This window comes from Carassius auratus, chromosome 25, assembly GCF_003368295.1.
Source record: "Carassius auratus strain Wakin chromosome 25, ASM336829v1, whole genome shotgun sequence".
Taxonomy (NCBI): Eukaryota; Metazoa; Chordata; class Actinopteri; order Cypriniformes; family Cyprinidae; genus Carassius; species Carassius auratus.
The window spans coordinates 18,879,619-18,898,889 of record NC_039267.1 but is presented as its reverse complement, the minus strand read 5'-3'; the positions used below and the strand labels follow the sequence as shown (position 1 = coordinate 18,898,889).

At 38.2% G+C, this 19,271-nt stretch overlaps 1 protein-coding gene across 1 annotated transcript in view; it reads right to left on the bottom strand.

The window, feature by feature from the left end:
- Window positions 1-4,615: 4,615 nt before the first annotated feature.
- Window positions 4,616-19,271, bottom strand: part of LOC113043595 (ankyrin repeat and BTB/POZ domain-containing protein 2-like) — a 45,793-nt gene continuing 31,137 nt past the window's right edge. Inside the window, exons 5-18 of the mRNA XM_026203082.1 lie at window positions 14,133-14,285; window positions 11,778-11,943; window positions 11,581-11,670; window positions 10,990-11,091; window positions 10,770-10,866; window positions 9,203-9,338; window positions 8,454-8,728; window positions 8,074-8,252; window positions 7,820-7,925; window positions 7,198-7,300; window positions 6,493-6,583; window positions 6,340-6,408; window positions 6,014-6,127; window positions 4,616-5,316 (exon numbers count right to left, since the gene is read on the bottom strand). Of these exons, the coding sequence (XP_026058867.1) occupies window positions 5,113-5,316; window positions 6,014-6,127; window positions 6,340-6,408; window positions 6,493-6,583; window positions 7,198-7,300; window positions 7,820-7,925; window positions 8,074-8,252; window positions 8,454-8,728; window positions 9,203-9,338; window positions 10,770-10,866; window positions 10,990-11,091; window positions 11,581-11,670; window positions 11,778-11,943; window positions 14,133-14,285 (1,885 nt within the window). The 3' untranslated portion in view covers window positions 4,616-5,112. The remainder of the gene's footprint in view (window positions 5,317-6,013; window positions 6,128-6,339; window positions 6,409-6,492; window positions 6,584-7,197; window positions 7,301-7,819; window positions 7,926-8,073; window positions 8,253-8,453; window positions 8,729-9,202; window positions 9,339-10,769; window positions 10,867-10,989; window positions 11,092-11,580; window positions 11,671-11,777; window positions 11,944-14,132; window positions 14,286-19,271) is intronic.

Genomic DNA, 19,271 nt, shown 5'->3' with positions numbered 1-19,271 from the left:
AGTGTTTGTTTTTTTCTACAGGAAGAAAATGCTTAACGAAAGACTTTGTTCATTGCGTTCATATTCTGCTGTTCTGTGGCCACGGTCCGGGCTTGTCTTTTTCTTGCAGGACCCTGTACGTTATACAGTACTAATAGGTTTAATCATTTAATCACCACCACAGCGTCTTGTCTCCATTGGCAACATTCACGATTTGTGTTGATTGCAAGTGTCACAGGTAGCGGAGAGTGCAAGTGGTGTTTGCAAGTGACATTGTAATTAAGTTTATTTTTTCTTGTCTTCACCACCTGGCTACTGTTGTTAAATGTTGAGAGATTCAAACAAAAAGTTATCAATAAATAGAACAAAATAAAAAAAATTAAGACTGCAAGTGACGTCGCTAGCGGAAGCACAAGTGTCTGAGAGTGCAAGTCTGAGAATGCTGTTTGAGCATAAAATACATCTGCCAAATTACAAAGCTCAAAGTCCATTTCACAGACCCTCCAGAAAAACGTGATTATGCGATCGCCTGATTTAATGCATAATCAGCCAAGGGCCGCATATTTATGCGGGGGTCGCATTTTTTCAAATATGCCGCACTTTCGCTGCATAAAATCCCGATTTCAGGAAGCAAAATATGCGGAGGTAGCATGATTTCATAATAATAATAATTTTAGTTGCAAAAAAGTCACATATATCTTAGCAGAAAGTTGAAAAAAGTTGCGTTTACTTCACACAAGTAAATCTCCATTATTTTCCAATGGGAACCTTATGAAGTGACGTAATTGCGCGACGTGAACATCATCTGTGAAGCCCGCGGTGAAACCAGGGGGAAGGACGCAAATCATTCACATCTGCCAACAAAAATAAGTGCCAAGACCGTGCGAAGCAGTTAACCGGTGTATTACATGGCAGTGGGGGCAAATTATTTTGAGAGAGGGAAGAGGATGAGGATGGCGAATGATAGGCCACTGTTAGAGGCTACACAGTTAGCTTTCATTTTCACAGTGGACTGATGTAGTTTCATTCAGAAGTTGATGCACCTCTACAGTTGTAAGATTGTACTTTTTTGTTACAGAATAGTACCAAAACCTTACAGTTGTAAGTATATTAGTAGTATGTAAAATAATTTACGTTGCAATAAAAGATTGCACTTTGCAATTCCTGTAAAACAGCATTTGTATATTTGTGTGTATATTTTATTTGTATTCATTTTTACAGAAGTTGTTGAATATTCCTTTTGTAAAGCTAGAGAACTTGTTTGACTCAATGTTTTGTAAGTTTGAGCCATGTGTTAATTAAGGTCTTAATTAAGGAACTTAAATATTATGTGATTTAGTATGCTTGCTTATCATAGGAAGTCATAAGAAATGACTCATTACAGTAAGGTAGTAGCCTAGTGAGAACAGGTTTTCATCAAACCGCAGTTTTTGCAAGTTCCCGCAATTTCATCGCATAAGATTGCAAAAATATCCCGCATATTCCATTGCATTTTTTAAGAAAACCTGCCGCAAAATCAAGAATTTTTGCCCGCAACAATCGCAAAAAAAAAAAAATGCGTTTTTCTGGAGGGACAGAAAAACGCTGACTGATTTCAAAAGGAGATATTTTATTGGACAGAAATCACTTATTAAAAACTACCACAAACGACTCGTTTGGACTGCAACAAATATTTTCAGGGATTTGTGAATCAATTATACCGTCAACTGGGACGAGCTGCATTAGAGAAGGCCGTGAGTGTTATCACTATTTCAAACTCAAAGTGGTTACAGTCATCCGGGTTGAAAGCATGCTCAGATTGATTTGATTTTGATGCAGTTTTACACTGAAGCTCAAGACTTTGTAAAAGAGCATAGAAGGACCCCTTTAAGATATCTTTAATAACTTCTAGAGGTACAGACATAAAAATTTGGGAAAATATATATATTTTTTTATGGCACTCCGATATTCTATAATTTTTGATAGAAGAAAACAAGATATATTTCTCTTTTTAATATAATTTATTCTTCATACATTATTTATTAAATACAATCAGTTTCACGGTATGCAAAGTGACCCACATTTGGTTTTTCACTCAAGCAACATTGAAACCTTAAAAATCAAGATACTTCTTGTAACTTCTCCTACTACATTTAATAAGATATATAAGATCATCCCTATTCACACTTGCCATAGCATGACATGCACTTACCCTCCTCCATCCCCAACTCCTCCTATACAGATGCATGATCACTTAACTGCTCGCAGCTCGGCCATGGAGATATATCCTCTAACCAGCTAATGTTGCTCAGATTGTTCCATATTATCCACAGTACAGTTCTACTCTAGTTGTTATATATAATATCTGGCAATTGCTTAGGCTTCTGGGGTTCAAACCTCAATGAGGTTTGCCTGTGGATTGCTCAGAATCTGAAACCTTCAGAGCGAAGCCTGCCGCCAAATATAAAGTTCAGGACCTCTACAATAATTTTACTCAAACAGAGTGGTCCTGAGTGAAACATTCCAAACATACAACAGCAGGAACTGCAGAAACTGACCTCCGTGTCATGACTTCATGACACCAGCTCTGTGTGATTTTAGAAATCAGTTTATATATCCCCTTTTTTTCTTTGATTATAGATTATACAGGTGCTGGTCATATAATTAGAATATCATCAAAAAATTGATTTCACTAATTCCATTCAAAAAGTGAAACTTGTATATTATATTCATTCATTACACACAGACTGATATATTTCAGATGTTTATTTGTTTAAATTGTGATGTTTATAACTGACAACTAAGGAAAATCCCAAATTCAGTCTCTCAGAAAATTAGAATATTGTGAAAAGGTTCAATATTGAAGACTCCCGGTGCCACACTCTAATCAGTTAATTAACTCAAAACACCTGCAAAGCCTTTAAATGGTCTCTCAGTCTAGTTCTGTAGGCTACATAATCATGGGGAAGACTGCTGACTTGACAGTTGTCCAAAAGACGACCATTGACACCTTGCACAAGGAGGGTAAGACACAAAAGGTCATTGCAAAAGAGGCTGGATGTTCACAGAGCTCTGTGTCCAAGCACATTAATAAAGAGGCGAAGGGAAGGAAAAAGTGTACAAGCAATAGGGATAACCGCACCCTGGAGAGGATTGTGAAACAAAGCCCATTCAAAAAATGTGGAGGAGATTCACAAAGAGTGGACTGCAGCTGGAGTCAGTGCTTCAAGAACCACTACACAAAGAGGTATGCAACACACAGGCTTCAGCTGTTGCACTCTTTGTGTCAAGCCACTCTTCAACAACAGACAGCGTCAGAAGCATCTCTCTTCAAAAAGGACTGGACTGCTGCTGAGTAGTCCAAAGTTATGTTCTCTGATGAAAGTAAATTTAGCATTTCCTTTGGAAATCAGGGTCCCAGAGTCTGGAGAAAGAGAGGAGAGGCACGCAATCCACAATGCTTTAAGATTACTTGCCATGCCACGCTGCATTGCTGCAGTAAATCAGGCAAAAGGTGCTCCAAGTATGGCGTGCTGTAAATGCTCATACTTTTAATTTTTAATATACTTTTTAGTTGGCCAAGATTTCTAAAAATCCTTTCTTTGTATTGGTCTTAAGTAATAATCAAATTTTCTGAGATACTGAATTTGGGATTTTCCTTAGTTGTCAGTTATAATCATAATAATAAAAGAAATAAACATTTGAAATATATCAGTCTGTGTGTAATGAATAAATATAATATACAAGTTTAACTTTTTTAATGGAATTAGTGAAATCAACTTTTGATGATATTCTAAGTATATGACCAGCACCTGTATAGTTGAAGTTATGAATCAGACAGCAGTTTAACCTGCAGTGCTCTGAATACCCAGAAGGTGGCAGCACAGTGTCATTGTGACAGACTTCAAAACCAGTTTATACTGTATTTTTATGCAATTAACTTTACATACAGTACATTCACTTATTTTATACATTGTGCCAATGTTGTACTAGTGTGTGTGTGTGTATATATATATATATATATATATATATGTATACACACACACTACCAGTCAACTTAAAAAAAAGTCTCTTCTGCTCACCAAGCCTGCATTTATTTGATCCAAAGTACTACAAAAACATTACAATTTCAAAATATTTTTTCTATTTGTATATATTTTTAAATGAAATTTATTCCTGTTATTTCATAGCTTATTTTTTTTTAGCATCAATACTTCAGTCGCACGATCCTTCAGAAATCATTCTATTATTCTGATTTGCTGCTCAAAAAAAAAATAAAAAATGGATTATTATAATCAATATTATTGAAAACAGCGGAGTAGATTTTGTTCAGGTCTCTTTGATGAATTAATAAAAAGTTTAAAAGAACAGCATTATATCTTTCTATTCATCAAAGATTTCAAAAAAAAAAAAACTGTTTTAAATATCGATGATGATGATAATTATGTCTTAAATCAGTAAATCAGTATATTAGAATGATTTTTGAAGGATCACGTGACACTGAAGACTGAATAAATTACATTCTAAAATATTCAAATAAAAAGACACTGACTGACATTGGTAGAAAGTCTCCATCTGCAATGACTTCATTGTAATAGTTGCATATTTATTTATGTTTGGTCTTCTGTGGTTGTTTGGATATAATTTTAGACACACATTATTTGTTATATAACTTTATTTGCTTGGCATGAAGCAAGATAAAATAGCAACTTAAATAATCTCACATTTTTAAATAGAAAACATCCTTGTCTTTCTCCATTCATCTACAGTATAATATTCACCATTGATCAAGATTCATCTATAATAGCTTAAAATAAAAATTATGTATATAAAAAAAAAAAAAGATATGCTCTAGTCTCCCACTTTAGTAGAACAAAATGGTATGTTTAACACAATCTTAAAATACTTAAGTTCGGAGAGCTTTAGCCACACAAATGCTGCAGTATTTTATGTGTTTTTTTTCACAAGCTTCCAAAGCTTGTGTCCAGTAAATGATTATTTGTAGCATTCATGAAACTCTCCACTTCAGTCAGTCCAACAGTTTTCAATAGCCTTTCCTTTTCATAGTTCCTCAGTCTTTCTTTTTTCGTCTGAGCATCCACACGTTCATGTCCTTTAGTTTGTACTTCCTTCTGTATTTTCACTCTTTTCCTTTCACACACGAGAAGTCACTAGCAGTGAGCGTAGTCTGCGCGCTAACGTTGCTTCCAGCTCTTCCAGAAGAGAGTCTTTTCCAGACCCGCTCCGTGTGCCGGACCCCAGGACTAGCGTCCGGAAGGCTTCCCTCTCCAACAGACCGGCCATGTTCTGCAGGAAGTACCCTTCACAGTACGTACTGAGCTCCACCGCACCGTGAGTCTGGACAGAACACAAAACACTAATTATGCTCTGTTACTGGAGAGATGCTTTGGTACAGGTTTTTTTTGTTTTTGTGAAACCTAAGTGTTAATTTGCTCTTCCAAAAAAAGAGGTCTTAAATTGGAGCAGAGTGCAAACATCTAAAGGACATTTTCTTGAGATGCAATTTTGAGAAATTTAACGAAATGAGTTAAAACAAGAACAAATATCGGCTAACTGGATATGAACTAACTTCCCATTTAAAATAAGTAAAACATTTCATATTTTCTCTCAAAATGAATCTTATGCAATTTTGCTTCTGAAGTAAATGTGTCTTGATTTATCTTCATAAAACCTACATTATCTGTGGTAATAATGATTTGTCTTTTGTAAAAAGTTTTGTTTGTGTAATTAGCAACAATGTACCATGTTAATACCATTTATTCTTTGAATCTGAACCATATTTTCTAGTTTTTTAACATTTAACATCTTTGTAATTTACCATGGTACAATAAAAACAGACATGGTAGAATACAGTATTTAATACCAACAAAATGCTTTTTATTTAATGTAAAAACTGACCCAATAAATTCTTATTTTACCTTATTCTTTACGATAATTTTTTATGGCATGTTATACAGTATTTTACGATATAAAACTTTGTAATTATATGCAGTTTAATGTGTTTTATATTAAATACATATATACACACGTTTACCTTCGCAGTGCGGTAGATGTTCACAGCGTTGTCGAGGTCAATGTTCTGAGCACAGATGATTTCACAGTGCCGCTGTAGCGCCCCCAACTGGAACATACTGGCTGCTGACAGTAACTAGAGAAAGCAAACAAAGGAGTGAATTATTACCTGCTTCGATCTACAAAAATAGTTCACTGGCCAAAAAGAGTCTCTGAGAAGATAAAGTTTGATCTTGAATTACTGCTGGTAAACTCCAGTGCAGGAACACCTGGCAGTGACTGTGGATGAACCGACAAGATCTACCAAGAATATTGGAGCTGTGTTGGCCTGTATCTTGTTAGTCTTACCTCCAGTAAATCTGGAACAGCCATCTTCAGAGACTCCGTCCCCCCGCAGTACAGGTATGACATCATCATCTAGATGAACACAAGGAGACCGCGATCAACCCCTGATAACATCGTGTGTCACAGCCCGCTGAACGAGGATTCATCTGATCTTACCTGGAAGATGTTGTACTTGATGTTGGTGATCTCGATTTCCTTGCGTGGTTGTGTGCTGTCTGTCCCGTTCAGTGCCAGCAGAGTTTTGAACCTGATGCCAGAGCAGACAACATGCTTTATTCTGAACGGTTCAGGTACAGTATGTTTCCAAATATCATCTACTTAAAGCTGCAGTAGGTAACTTTTGTAAAAATATATTTTTTACATATTTGTTAAACCTGTCATTATGTCCTGACAGTAGAATATGAGACAGATAATCTGTGAAAAAATCAAGCTCCTCTGGCTCCTCCCAGTGCTCCTATTGCCATTTGCAGAAATGCTTTCTCTAGCTGCGTTCCGTAACTTTGTTTGTGTTCAAAATGTAGAAAAATGTATATAATAAGCGAGTACACCATGAATCCATTTTCCAAACCATGTTTTTGGCTTGTCCTGAATCACTAGGGTGCACCTATAATAAGTGTTTATATTCGGACTATTTTAGATTGCTTCAGGGGTACCGCGGCGGAGTAACCCTGTACCTTTGTGATTCTTCATAGATATAAACAGAGAGAAGTAGTTCCGGCTACGATGTTCTTCCGCAAGACGCAAGCAGTTCTGTTTATTAACCACTAGAGCATCAAAAGTTACCTACCGCAGCTTTAAGACACCGTGTTTGTTACGAGATATTAGATTTCTTTTATTATGTAAGTAAGGGAACAGACTCACCTGTCGGATGCCGTAAGCAGCAGAACCCCATGAGCGTAGAACGGTTTGCCCTCCAGGATGAACGTCACGTCAGACATCTCTGGGTTGTTCAGGAAGTGAGGGTCTGTGGAAAGAGGAATCTGAGACGTCAGACTTGCTCAAGAGTTTTCAAGAGTAATCATTTATAGACAAAAATAATAACAAAAAAGATTATAATGTCCACTTTGGAAGCCCATTTCCACCACTGAATAAAAAAATAAATTACTTCCTCACAATTGCGAGTTTACATTTCACATTTCAGACTTTTTGTTCTCAGAATTGATATAAACATGCATTTTGGGAAAAAAAAGTCAGAATTGTAAGTTTGTCTTGCAATTCTGTCTTTAGAACTCAACAACTGCGAGTTTATATTTCACAATTCTGACTTTTTTTTCTAAGAACTGTGAGATATAAACTCGCAATTGCAAGTCACAAAATAAATAAAAGTCACAAAAGATACAGGCTTCCGTAGTGCATTACCAAGTCATTGACAAACTTTTTATTTTATTTTTTTATTATCAATGCGGGGTCATTTATTTAATGAGTGGGCAAAATTGACTGAATCCATTCATAATCTCAACTGTACTAAGATGGAGTGAATTACCGAGTTGAGCGGAGAGAGCTGCTTTCTTTTCTTGAATACGAGGAAGTGGAGCAGGACCGTAACAGTGACTAAAAATGACGCCCAGCTGGTGGATTATCGCCTCGTTCTGTAGAGAAAAACCAGAAAGAATTAGTCACAAGGTCGTTTAAACTAGAGACTATGTTATTCACAGCATTCACACTAAATGTATTTATTTATTAATTTGTTACATAGGCTTTTTATGAACAAATGTCTATTATTATATTTTTAAGTACCTTGCTATTTTTCAGGATGTTAAACATCAGCGGAAGGCCGACGGAGACTAGTTCCTCACAGTAGTCCTCCTCTTTGATGGAGGCGAAGTCTCGCAGAAGGGAGAGCATGACTCCAGCTCTGGACTTTTGCTGAGCGCTGCGCAGTGACTCCAGCCACACGTGAAGTCTCCATGGCACTCCTTCAGAATCAGACAAAATGTGGACAATTACTTACAAATAATCAAATGCTTTCTAGATAACTCAGCTTTCCATAACCGTATCACAAAAAGCAAGATTCATAGTTGATAATGACTTAATGCAAGTGTTATTTTATCATCTTTGCTCTCTACGTTCTCTGTAAATTATTTATAACTTTGTGATTAGTCGTGCATCTAACCTACCCAGTGATCTGAGCTCCATGGTGACATCCAGGTAGCCGTGCTCTGCGCTGTAGAAGGATGCCTCCTGCAGAGCTTTCATACGGGCCTTACACAGTTTGGGAAGGGCATCTTCTGACACCAGGCTGAGGTTTGGGGATGGAGGAGGGGGTAACGAATGTCTGTTTCGACTGGACGCCCGCGTCTCGGCCTCCACACCCTCCGCCAGGATCTCCTCCAGCGAGAGCACATCTTCCCTCACCTTCTGAGGCTGAGAGAGGAGCTTCCTCAAAACATTCCTGGAGAACATGTTAGGCTTTAGTTCAGTGATAGATGGATGATGGATCAATTCAAAACTAGATGGGTGATGCATAATGAATGATTGGACATACTGTATGGATAAACAGAAGGATAGATGGATGATAAATGAGTAGATGGGTGGAGACATAGTAGGCATAGTAGATACTAGATAGGTGACTTGGTAGAAACGAGTGGTTTGAAAGAGTTAACATGATACATGATGGATGGATGGATGGATAGACATAGCTAGCAGGTTATATAATGAATATGATAGAGAGATACTGTAGATGCATGCTGGCAGGATAGATAATGATTGGAGCTAGATGAATAGAAAGAAAGTTAGATCGCTGATGTGGTAATACAGTTGCGTATGAATTGTCATGGGGGATCATGTTCAGAGTTGTGGGGGGTGAGTGTGTGTTAGTGTGATTTGTTCCAGGCGGCTGGAGATGATGGGAGTTATTAGGTATTACCTATGGCCATGGGCGGCAGCATGACTGAAGCAGTTCATGGCCTCATAGAGCGATGATGTCAGCGTGTTACTGTCCTGGGACCTCAGCAGGGGGTCGGCACCGCGCGCCAGCAGTAAACTAACCATCTCGTAATTCCCTGTGAGATTGCGAAAGCAGGAGAGTGACCAGAGGAGAAGTACAGGAGAAAAGGAGAAACAGATGGTGAGATTGCAGAGATCTGGAGAATAAATGTAATGTAGAACCACAATAAAAGAAGAGAACGCAATTCATGATCATTACTTTAACGACCGTAGAAGGGTCGTGTCTTGAGGAATTAATTTTGCCTTGATCTTTTAAGATAAAAAGAGCTGGATGTACTATAAAAACATTGTAAAGTTTACTCACAGCATATTCCTTATCCAAAACTGACTACTTTCTTTAGATGTCGAACATCATTAACATGAAATATTAACATTAACACCCACATTTACAATAATAAATGCCTGATGAAGTTCAGCAAAATTGGCCCTTCCAGTCACAGTGAGATAATGGACTTAAAGGTGACACCATATTTAGTTTCTGACAGGAATGAAATTAAGCTTTGAGGGATAGAAGTACAGAGCATTCAGTGGACTACTATTGTTTAACAACATACCAACTGTTCAGCTGAAATATTATAAAAAAGAAATAAAAACATTTTTGGTAGACAAAGCTCCATAAAACAATGCAAGTTTGAAAGTTGTAAGTTCATAGATTACATGATCTAGGAGCTTTATGTAGTGCTTGCTATTGTAATGAATATAAACCTATTCCTCACTGCCTTCTTTTCATTAAATTCAATATGACAAAGGGTCATTCCAAATGAAGTTCTCAAAACTGGCCATTTCGGCTCTTCAGAAAGAAGTTTGAAATGGTACAGCTGAAAGACATGTTGCTCCTTTCATTCTTTGTGCATGTTTATTGTGTGATGATGACATCTCTTTATTTGGCTCCGTCAGATGGAACGGTTTATTTGTTCCCCCACACAGTGATGTCCCTTTGAATCGTTGAAGGTTGTAGAGCAGTGGTTCCCAATCCTGGTCCCGGAGAACCCCCAACACGGCAAGGTTTTGATGTTTCCCTTATCTGACACACATTTGAGGTCTTCGAGTCACTACTTATGAGCTGACAAGTTTAGTCGGGTCATGTGTAGGGAAATTTCTCAAATGTGCAGTGTTAAGACCAGGATTTGGGAACCACTGCTCTGCAACCTTCAACTCTTCAAAGGGATTAGGGCATGGGGATCAGCTTTTCAGAAAGGAGCTCCTTTAAATGTTGCAGAACTTCATGTTGAATGTCCCCACACCTTAAAAGGTTTCAAACCAAACGCATGCTCCGAACTGTGGCAAAACAAGTCTTCCTGACCCAATTCCATCCACTCTCATACAGTTTGTGGCCTGTACAGTTTGACTTTGGTCTGCCAACACAAGGCCATATTTTTAGGGATTCCTGTTTGGGATGGGAGTGACCAGCCTTCCCTGGCAGGCTGTAAATTTTGAGCTGGTGGAGGTTGGGAGAGGCTGGCATGAGGGAGTTGTGCTACACACACCTGCTGCTGATGCCAGCTGGAGAGGCGTCTCAACATTGCTCTCCTGTCCGTTACGGACGGCTGCTCCTTCCACATTTGCCCCAGCGTCTAACAGAAGCTAAAGATACATACATGTAGGTGAGGAGAGTAACAACAAAAACGTATAACAGTGTACCTATAAGGTCTCTTGTAGAATAGTTACAGTATGAAAAACCACACAATAAAACAAGCAGCTTGTTACCTGCACTACTGATATATGTCCATGTAACACAGCGAATGTCAGCGCCACCCAGTGGCGGCTGTCTGGATAAACTGAAGGGTGTTTGGGGGAGCAAACGGGTACCTGAACACAAAAGATGGATCAGCTTTCATACCGGCTGTAATGCTGAATAAATGTCACAAAAAAGATTAATAACATGAAATAAGGTTTCTATATATTGTATTGAAACAATCTGACATGCACTGCATCCCAATTCAGTGGCTGCATCCTTTGAAGGCTGCATTCAAAGACTGATAACACCAGTTTTATTATAATTAACGAAAACCATAAAAAAATGGAACAAGTAAGGAATAACAATATACAAACTGACAATTGTATATGCAGGTATATTACAATAGATAGTTTTGTATGTAAAGATATATAGTGTGCAAATTTGAAGTGAAGACTAAGTATGTGCGTTATAAATAAGTGTATGAGTGTATAATTAGTGTTGTGTGTTCCACTGTTATTATCAAGTGTTCATGAGATGAGACTGAGAGTGATGCCTTGATTTAAACAGGCCTTAATATCCAAAAATACTGCTGGACTAAGAAAGTAACTGGTGGTCCATACCGCTACATCCAGATTGGCTCCAGCATCAATCAGCATCTGGACTAAAGCTTCATCTCCAGCTGAGCAGGCATACATTAGTGGAGTCATACCCTAGACAGATGCATCCAAAATATGATATCACAGAGTGATGTATAGTTTGGTATTGGGTGCTGACAGGTGCTGTTAACATCTGGTTTGGGGTTCTGAGCTCACGGTACCTGGTCATCCATGCTGTTGACACCATCTGGCCCCAGCAGCTCGATGGCCTGGCCGATCAGGTCGGTGCGGCCACAGTTCAGCATGCGGAAACCCAGGTCCAGCTGGAACTTATCTGTGGCGGCTTTGGCATCCAGCCGCCTGAAGGAGCTGAAGCAGCACTCGGGCCTACATAAGACAGAAGAAGAGTTAGAAAACACACATGAACGAAAAGGAGGACAGTGAGGGAGTGAGTGGGGAAAGGGGTGGTGGGGTTTAGTACGTGCTTTCATGGGTGGAGTGCTGTATTTTCCTGAAGTGTTTTCAAATCATTAAGTATAAGGCTAGGCTCTTGAGGATCAGTAAAAATCTGAGGCTCTGCTGAAAGTCTTTGCCAATGTTTTAATGCAGTTTGATGGAAAGTCACATATAAAGAACATGAGATCAAGTCTGATAGCTTCAGCTCTGCCACATTTAAAGTGCTGTTTAAATGGCTGTTGACATTTAAAAAAATAGATTCAATGAGTCTTGCAAGGTTGTGATAGAAACATTAAAATATGCTCTGAAAACAACGTTACCACAACTGGAGAACACGACAAAACATCTTAAAGTCAGGATGAAATGTGATGTCCTTTACCCAGTTGCATGATTCAGTTACTCTGAAGATTCTGTAATGTATTTTATAAAGATTTTAATTTAGTCTATGCTTCTGAAATCGATCATTTATTGTTATTTGTCAAAATTTTTTTTAATAATTTTGCTATATAAAAGGTGTTGTATCAGGCTGATTGGCTGCTAGGACATTGTTATGTAGTTGCTAAGCTGCTGTAAGTTGTTGCTAAGGAGTTCTGCCTGCTAGGGCATTGTTAAGCAGTTGCTAAGCTGCTGTAAGTGGTGGCTAAGGTGTTCTGGTTGCTAAGGTGTTGTTAAGCAGTTGCTAGGCTGCTGTAAATGGTGGCTAAGGAGTTCTGGTTGCTAGGGTGTTGTTATGCAGTTGCTAAGCTGCTGTAATTGGTGGCTAAGGAGTTCTGGTTGCTAGGGTGTTGTTATGCAGTTGCTAAGCTGCTGTAAGTGGTGGCTAAGGAGTTCTGGTTGCTAGGATGTTTTTTCTGCAGTTGCTAAGCTGCTGTGAATGGTGGCTAAGGAGTTCTGGTTGCTAAGGTGTTGTTAAGCAGTTGCTAAGCTGCTGTAAATGGTGGCTAAGGAGTTCTGGTTGCTAGGATGTTTTTTCTGCAGTTGCTAAGCTGCTGTAAGTGGTTGCTAAGGTGTTCTGGTTGCTAGGGTGTTGTTATGCAGTTGCTAAGCTGCTGTAAATGGTGGCTAAGGAGTTCTGGTTGCTAGGGTGTTGTTATGCAGTTGCTAAGCTGCTGTAATTGGTGGCTAAGGAGTTCTGGTTGCTAGGGTGTTGTTATGCAGTTGCTAAGCTGCTGTAAGTGGTGGCTAAGGAGTTCTGGTTGCTAGGATGTTTTTTCTGCAGTTGCTAAGCTGCTGTGAATGGTGGCTAAGGAGTTCTGGTTGCTAAGGTGTTGTTAAGCAGTTGCTAAGCTGCTGTAAATGGTGGCTAAGGAGTTCTGGTTGCTAGGGTGTTTTTTCTGCAGTTGCTAAGCTGCTGTAAGTGGTTGCTAAGGTGTTCTGGTTGCTAGGGTGTTGTTATGCAGTTGCTAAGCTGCTGTAAGTGGTTGCTAAGATGTTCTGGTTGCCAGGGTGTTGTTATGCAGTTGCTAGGGTGCTGTAAGTGGTTGCTAAGATGTTCTGGTTTCTATGGTGTTGTTATGCAGTTGCTAAGCTGCTGTAAGTGGTTGTTAGGGTGTTTTGATTGGTTTGCTAGGACATTGTTAGGCAGTTGCTTAGTTGTTGTAAGAAGTACTGGTTGCTAGAGCGTTGTTATGCAGTTGCCAAGCTGTTCTATGTGTTACCAAGGTGCAAGGTTGCTAGAGCATTTCTATACCTTCTGAGTGATCACCTCACATTTGATTTTGAGTGGTTGTTTGGTTGTTGCTATGCAGTTTCTATGGTGTTCTGACAGGTTGCTAAGGCATTGCTTTTCCGTTGCTACAGTGCTCTGATTGGTTGCTAGGGCATTGGTACAGTTTGTGTTTGTAGGGTAGGGTGTTACGATGTAGTTTCTCACGAGTTGCAAAAGAACAGTCAGAACGCAACATCTATCAGTAGATAAGGTATTTATAATAGTTGCTAAGGTATTGCTGTGTGGTTGCAAAGGTGTTCAGGGTGTTTTCGGTGTGGCTCTTCTTCTAGGGACTTTTTGTTGATTGTCAAAAGCATCCATCTTGTATTTCTCTCTGGGTTTCTGCTCTCCAGCAGGTATGAATGTGTGCTGGTTGTCAGTCAGTATGTGTTGTACGATGTTCATGTCTTACTTCAGCAGTCTGGGCTCACAGTCCAGTCCGGGCAGGAGCAGCCGCGCTGTCTGTCTGACATCATCGCTGTCCACCAATAAGCTGCGGCGATGCTCCGCGTGAACGATGGCCACGCGCATCCACTCCATCAGCGGGGGGAGGAGGAGGAACGGCCTGAGGACAGCAAAAAACAGCAAGTTTGTTTCCAATCCATTGTTGTGTTAATATTGCAACAATATTTCATTGTATTCTTTGCTGTAACAAACTACAATTGTTCATTGTACTCTCTTGTGAACACTGAAACAATTGATTTCAGATTTAACGTTTGTGTTTATTATTCAAAAAAAAATTATAATTCACTTTTGTCCCAAAAGTGAGCTAAAACTGACTATAAACTACCATTGTTTTTGAAATATGAATTATTATAGACTGTCTATAGTATGTGTGTGTGTGCGTGTGGGTGTGTAACAAGTCTGCTGAGAGCCACAGTTGTGTAAAACAAGTTGGGCCACACCGCACTAAATCTGCTAGTGTTTGTAAAGCAGGGCTTGTGCAATAAGGAAAACGCAACTTTCAGTGAGACGGTCCATGTCTTTCAGCAGCCTGTCATTTCAGAGGATTCACGCTGAGAATGAGGTACAGCTGCTGAAGTCGCCCTGTTTTCGGCAGCTCACGCACACTCCCTATGTTTGTATGTGTGCAAGCTTCTTGATATGAAAATAGATAGGGGCTGTTTACTGGAGGACTATATTACGCAATAATTATACAGAGTTTTAACAAGTTTCAGCTTCTGAAAGGTGAAGCAATGGGGAAAGACAAAAAAAATTACTCTTACATAAAGTGAATACTCAAATTGAATAAACATTACAAAATGTGGCTTTCAAAGCCAGTATACTGTAAACTATTGTGAAGTACACAGAACCAAAGTTTTATGAAAAAAGAAACATTGGAGGATTTAATAAAAGCATCTTGGTTCTTCAAAAATTAAGAGATTAATTAATAAAAAATATTGTATATAATATTGTATGTAATACTATTCTAATATTCATATAATTCATATTTTAACAGTCATCATTCACACACACACACAAAAAAAAAATATATATATATAAACTTAAAATAGTATATTATAATACACTAATATTTAATTTAGAAAAAAAATCATTCATCATTGGTCATTCTTCAAAAAAATCATTGGTCATTCTTTCAAAAAGATATTCTTAAAAATAAAATTAAAAAATTTAACTTAAAATTGCAAATATTATAATATAGATACTCTTTTTTCCTTATTCCAATATTTAAGTGTTTCAGCTATTAAAAAACATTTTGGTCATCCTTCAGAAATTGAGAATAAATAAAAATAATGTGTAATAGACTAAAATCCAATACATACTTAGTGCTGTCACATGATTAATCGTGATTAATCGCATCCAAATGTTTTTTTTTTTGTACAAATATGTTATGTTTGTATATTAAATATATCTATTTATAATATTAATTATATGAATATAAATATGGACATGTAAATACGTGTAATATTTTCAAAATATGTTATGTATGTCTGTGTATTTATATATACATAAATATACATAGAACACACACATTATGCAAACAAAAACTTTTGTTGGATGCGATTATCACGATTAATCATTTGACAGCACTAATGCTTATTCTTATTATTTTTCAATCATTATTGTTATCATAAGGTATTCAAGTGTTTCAGGTTTGTCTGGCCATATTGGTCATCCTTGTAAGTAAATAAATATTCTAGAGTAATATACTAATATAAAATTTTATTATAATAATTTTCATACAATGTTTAAGTGTTTCTGGTTTTAAAAAGCAACAGTGTGAATGAAAAAAGATGTTGTTTGGTTATCTAAAAAAAATGGACTGAAGTGAAAATACCCTAAAATGTATGCACTCTCACTCAAGCAGTTGTTTTTAGCATCCAAGTCAGCCTGAACCATGAATTATCATCACCACACACTGATACAAGTCCAACATCCCCTGCCCAAATCCAAATCTAATCTTTTTCTAAGTAAAGCTCTGATAAGATGAGAATACCCGCAGCTAGTGCTGCAGATTTTCGTAACATCTCCCCAGCCTTCCAACCCCTCAGGGAAAGTGAGCTTCACATCGGATTTGGAGAAGATTCCAATGTGAAGTCAGCCCCCAAAGCGCTCGATGCACAGCAGGAACACAATGACGTCAAACAACAACCCAAAGTAGTCCCGCCGAGAGCCTGTCAGCCCAGCAAGACATGCAAATGAGACTTACAGAGAAGAGCGTGAAGCTCATTAAACACACAAGATATGCGCAACAGAGAAACACGTCTCCTGAGACCTACAGACGCGCTCAACCACAACAAACAGATCAACTTTGCAGATGACAGCTTGATGGGAGCCATCTTGGTTCAAAAGAAAAGACTATTAAAATTCTGAAGTCAGCTTTCAAGTGTGGAACATCTGAAGGCGAAGCCAAATTTAGAAAAGCTATTTTTAAATCTTGAGGGAGGATATGAAAAGCGCATCAAATAATGTTTTGTTTGCAGGTGTTTTGCCAGTGATCGGTTTATTCGGTTTGCGTTGTACTCTCGGTGCTGCCACAAGGGCTGTGATATCAGACAATAGCTTAAGGTAGCATTGTCTTCTACAGGCTAAAACTGTCATTTTAGAAGACCTTCGCGTAATCAATCACCAAACCAATCGCTTTACATTTATGTCGATATTCCATGTCCACTGTTGTGAAACCCACGTGACACAACAAAAACAAAGCTCAGATCACAGTGTCCTCAGATCACCTTTTGTTAACGTTATTCTTCTTTGTTAACATTGTTGAACGCTGTGCACAAATGTCATCGCTGTCAACCGGCTTACGTCACGTCCTAGTACACACGGTCGATGCGGATGCAACCCTTTAAATGTTACTGCGAAATAGTACCCTCAAAATCATACCAGTACTTTAGTTCTGGAACTAAAGCAGTACAAAAGGCACTTTTGCTGAAAGATAGGGTCAATATTTGAAAGAAACTATTGCCCTTGAGTAAACTGTGAAAACAGAATTTGGTGGTTCACTTGAAAAACTGGTGTAGAATTTGGTATTTTACTCAAAAAAATTTGAATTTGGCATTGTGTTTAAAATTAGGTGTTTCACGCAAGAGATTTGATGCTTCGCTAAACATTTATTAAATTTGGTATTTCTGTTGAATCTGGTGTTTTAATAAATAAATTTGTGAAGAATTTGGTGTTTCATTCAAAATGTGATGTAGAATTTTATGCTTCACTCAGAAATTGCTAGTAAAATTTCACAAACAATTACAAAAAAAGTTGGAAAGTTACAGAAATAACGTGAAAACTTGAAAAATTTGAAATAGGATAGATTGAAGTTAACTGAGGAGTTAAATGTGGTGGTGGTGGGGGGGTTGTTGTTTGTAGTGCTTTTTTGCACTACAAACAACAGATTTGTGTAGGTCATGCCAAAAAAGAAAACTGATTATATCTGTCTGTATGAACAAAACCAATGATAAAACTAAGCGTGGAGTATTTTCAAGCAAGAACGCCTACAAACAGATCAGGTTTAGTAACATTTGTTTGACTTGTGGTTGTAAAACAACTCAACCTTAATCCAAGTGTAAGGAAAGATCTTCATGGGAAAGTAATGGTAGAAGCATAAAGAAACACACTTAATAACCACACCCTTTCACTAAAATAGTTTAGAGGAGCACTTTTAGTTGCTTACTGTATTGATCAAGGGGATTTTCCAAGTGCTAAAGCCCTTAAAACCACTGTCAAGACTAATAGATTGCAGCCTGCTAAGTGTGTTCACTTTAGTCACACAGAAGAGTGGGTGGATGGTATTTGGGGAGCTCATATCTGTGAGAGCATACAAGGATTTGATTGTACATCTGTAAGCGTGTGTGTGTTTGTGTGGAAAAAGTTATCAGTCAATACACTAGCTAAATGAGTCTGAGATAGGAAAAGTTTATGGAGATTTCCCATACACTTCATATAACTTCATGAATGGGCATTGGATGATGCCCATAGGATAATGGCTAAAGTATCAAAGATATAGAAGTGATTCAAAATAATATATATATATATAACAGAAATGAAAAGCTAAACTAAGAGGCTTTTTTTTTTTAAACTACTACTCTCAGAAAGCATCATTTAAAAGCAATATGCACAACACTCTAATCCAAAAACACACTTGATACTATGCCTGCCAGCTATTTTCCATTCCTAAATGGAATTATCGATCCCTTAAATCTTTAAAAAAGCCAGACAAAAGCTCTGTTAGCATGCTAGATTACATGTACCAGCCTCACGTTCAGGGACACACATAGATGTAAACTCCTGATGCGTAGTCCACTCCTATGACCTGCTCAAAAATCAAAAAGAAAACCAGCATGGAATTTAAGCTCTTCAACATTTTTACAACCTTGCCTTTGTACTGCTGTCAGAGGCGCCGCGCTAGTGAAAAGCCAACGTCCATCTGCATCCCTTCATCTATTGTTCATTTGGCCCTTGGGTCAGGCTTCAACAATGACCCACGCTTCTGAATCAAGGGCTCAAGTTCAGCCCGTGGCCTTCGACCCGAAACCCAAGCTCAGTTGCAGCCTACATCAAAGCACGGCTAATCAGGGCTTGTGGAAACCGTATAGCGCTTTGGGCTAATTTTGCGAACTAGCACAGACATTTACACACGTGTCAAGGCTTCTAACGTAACTAGATTACACCAGAGATGTGTAACATGATTAAGCGTTTAATACTGAGACCACACGGCTGCTTCCCTCGCTATAAACATATATAATGCTGAAGCATGTCTCTGAGTCATATACAAACACTAGAGTCTGGCAGGCGACTCGATGGCCGCTGCATATTAAACGCTGTGGTTTTCAAGCCAGGAATTTCTCGGGGTTTGGCGGCGGATGATGACAAATCCCAGCATTACTTTAAATGAGAGCATTACTTTGTATATTTGTTTCAATTTAAAAATGGTGTGTAAATAGTGTACTACAGCCCACCATCGAGATTTTGGTAAAGGTCTTTCTATACGTCAGTTGATTAGTGACTTTTAAATGCGTTTCCCACAGACAAGTCCTCATGGAAATAACACTGTGTTGTAGTTTAATTAGTGCTCTACAGCTCATTCAAGATG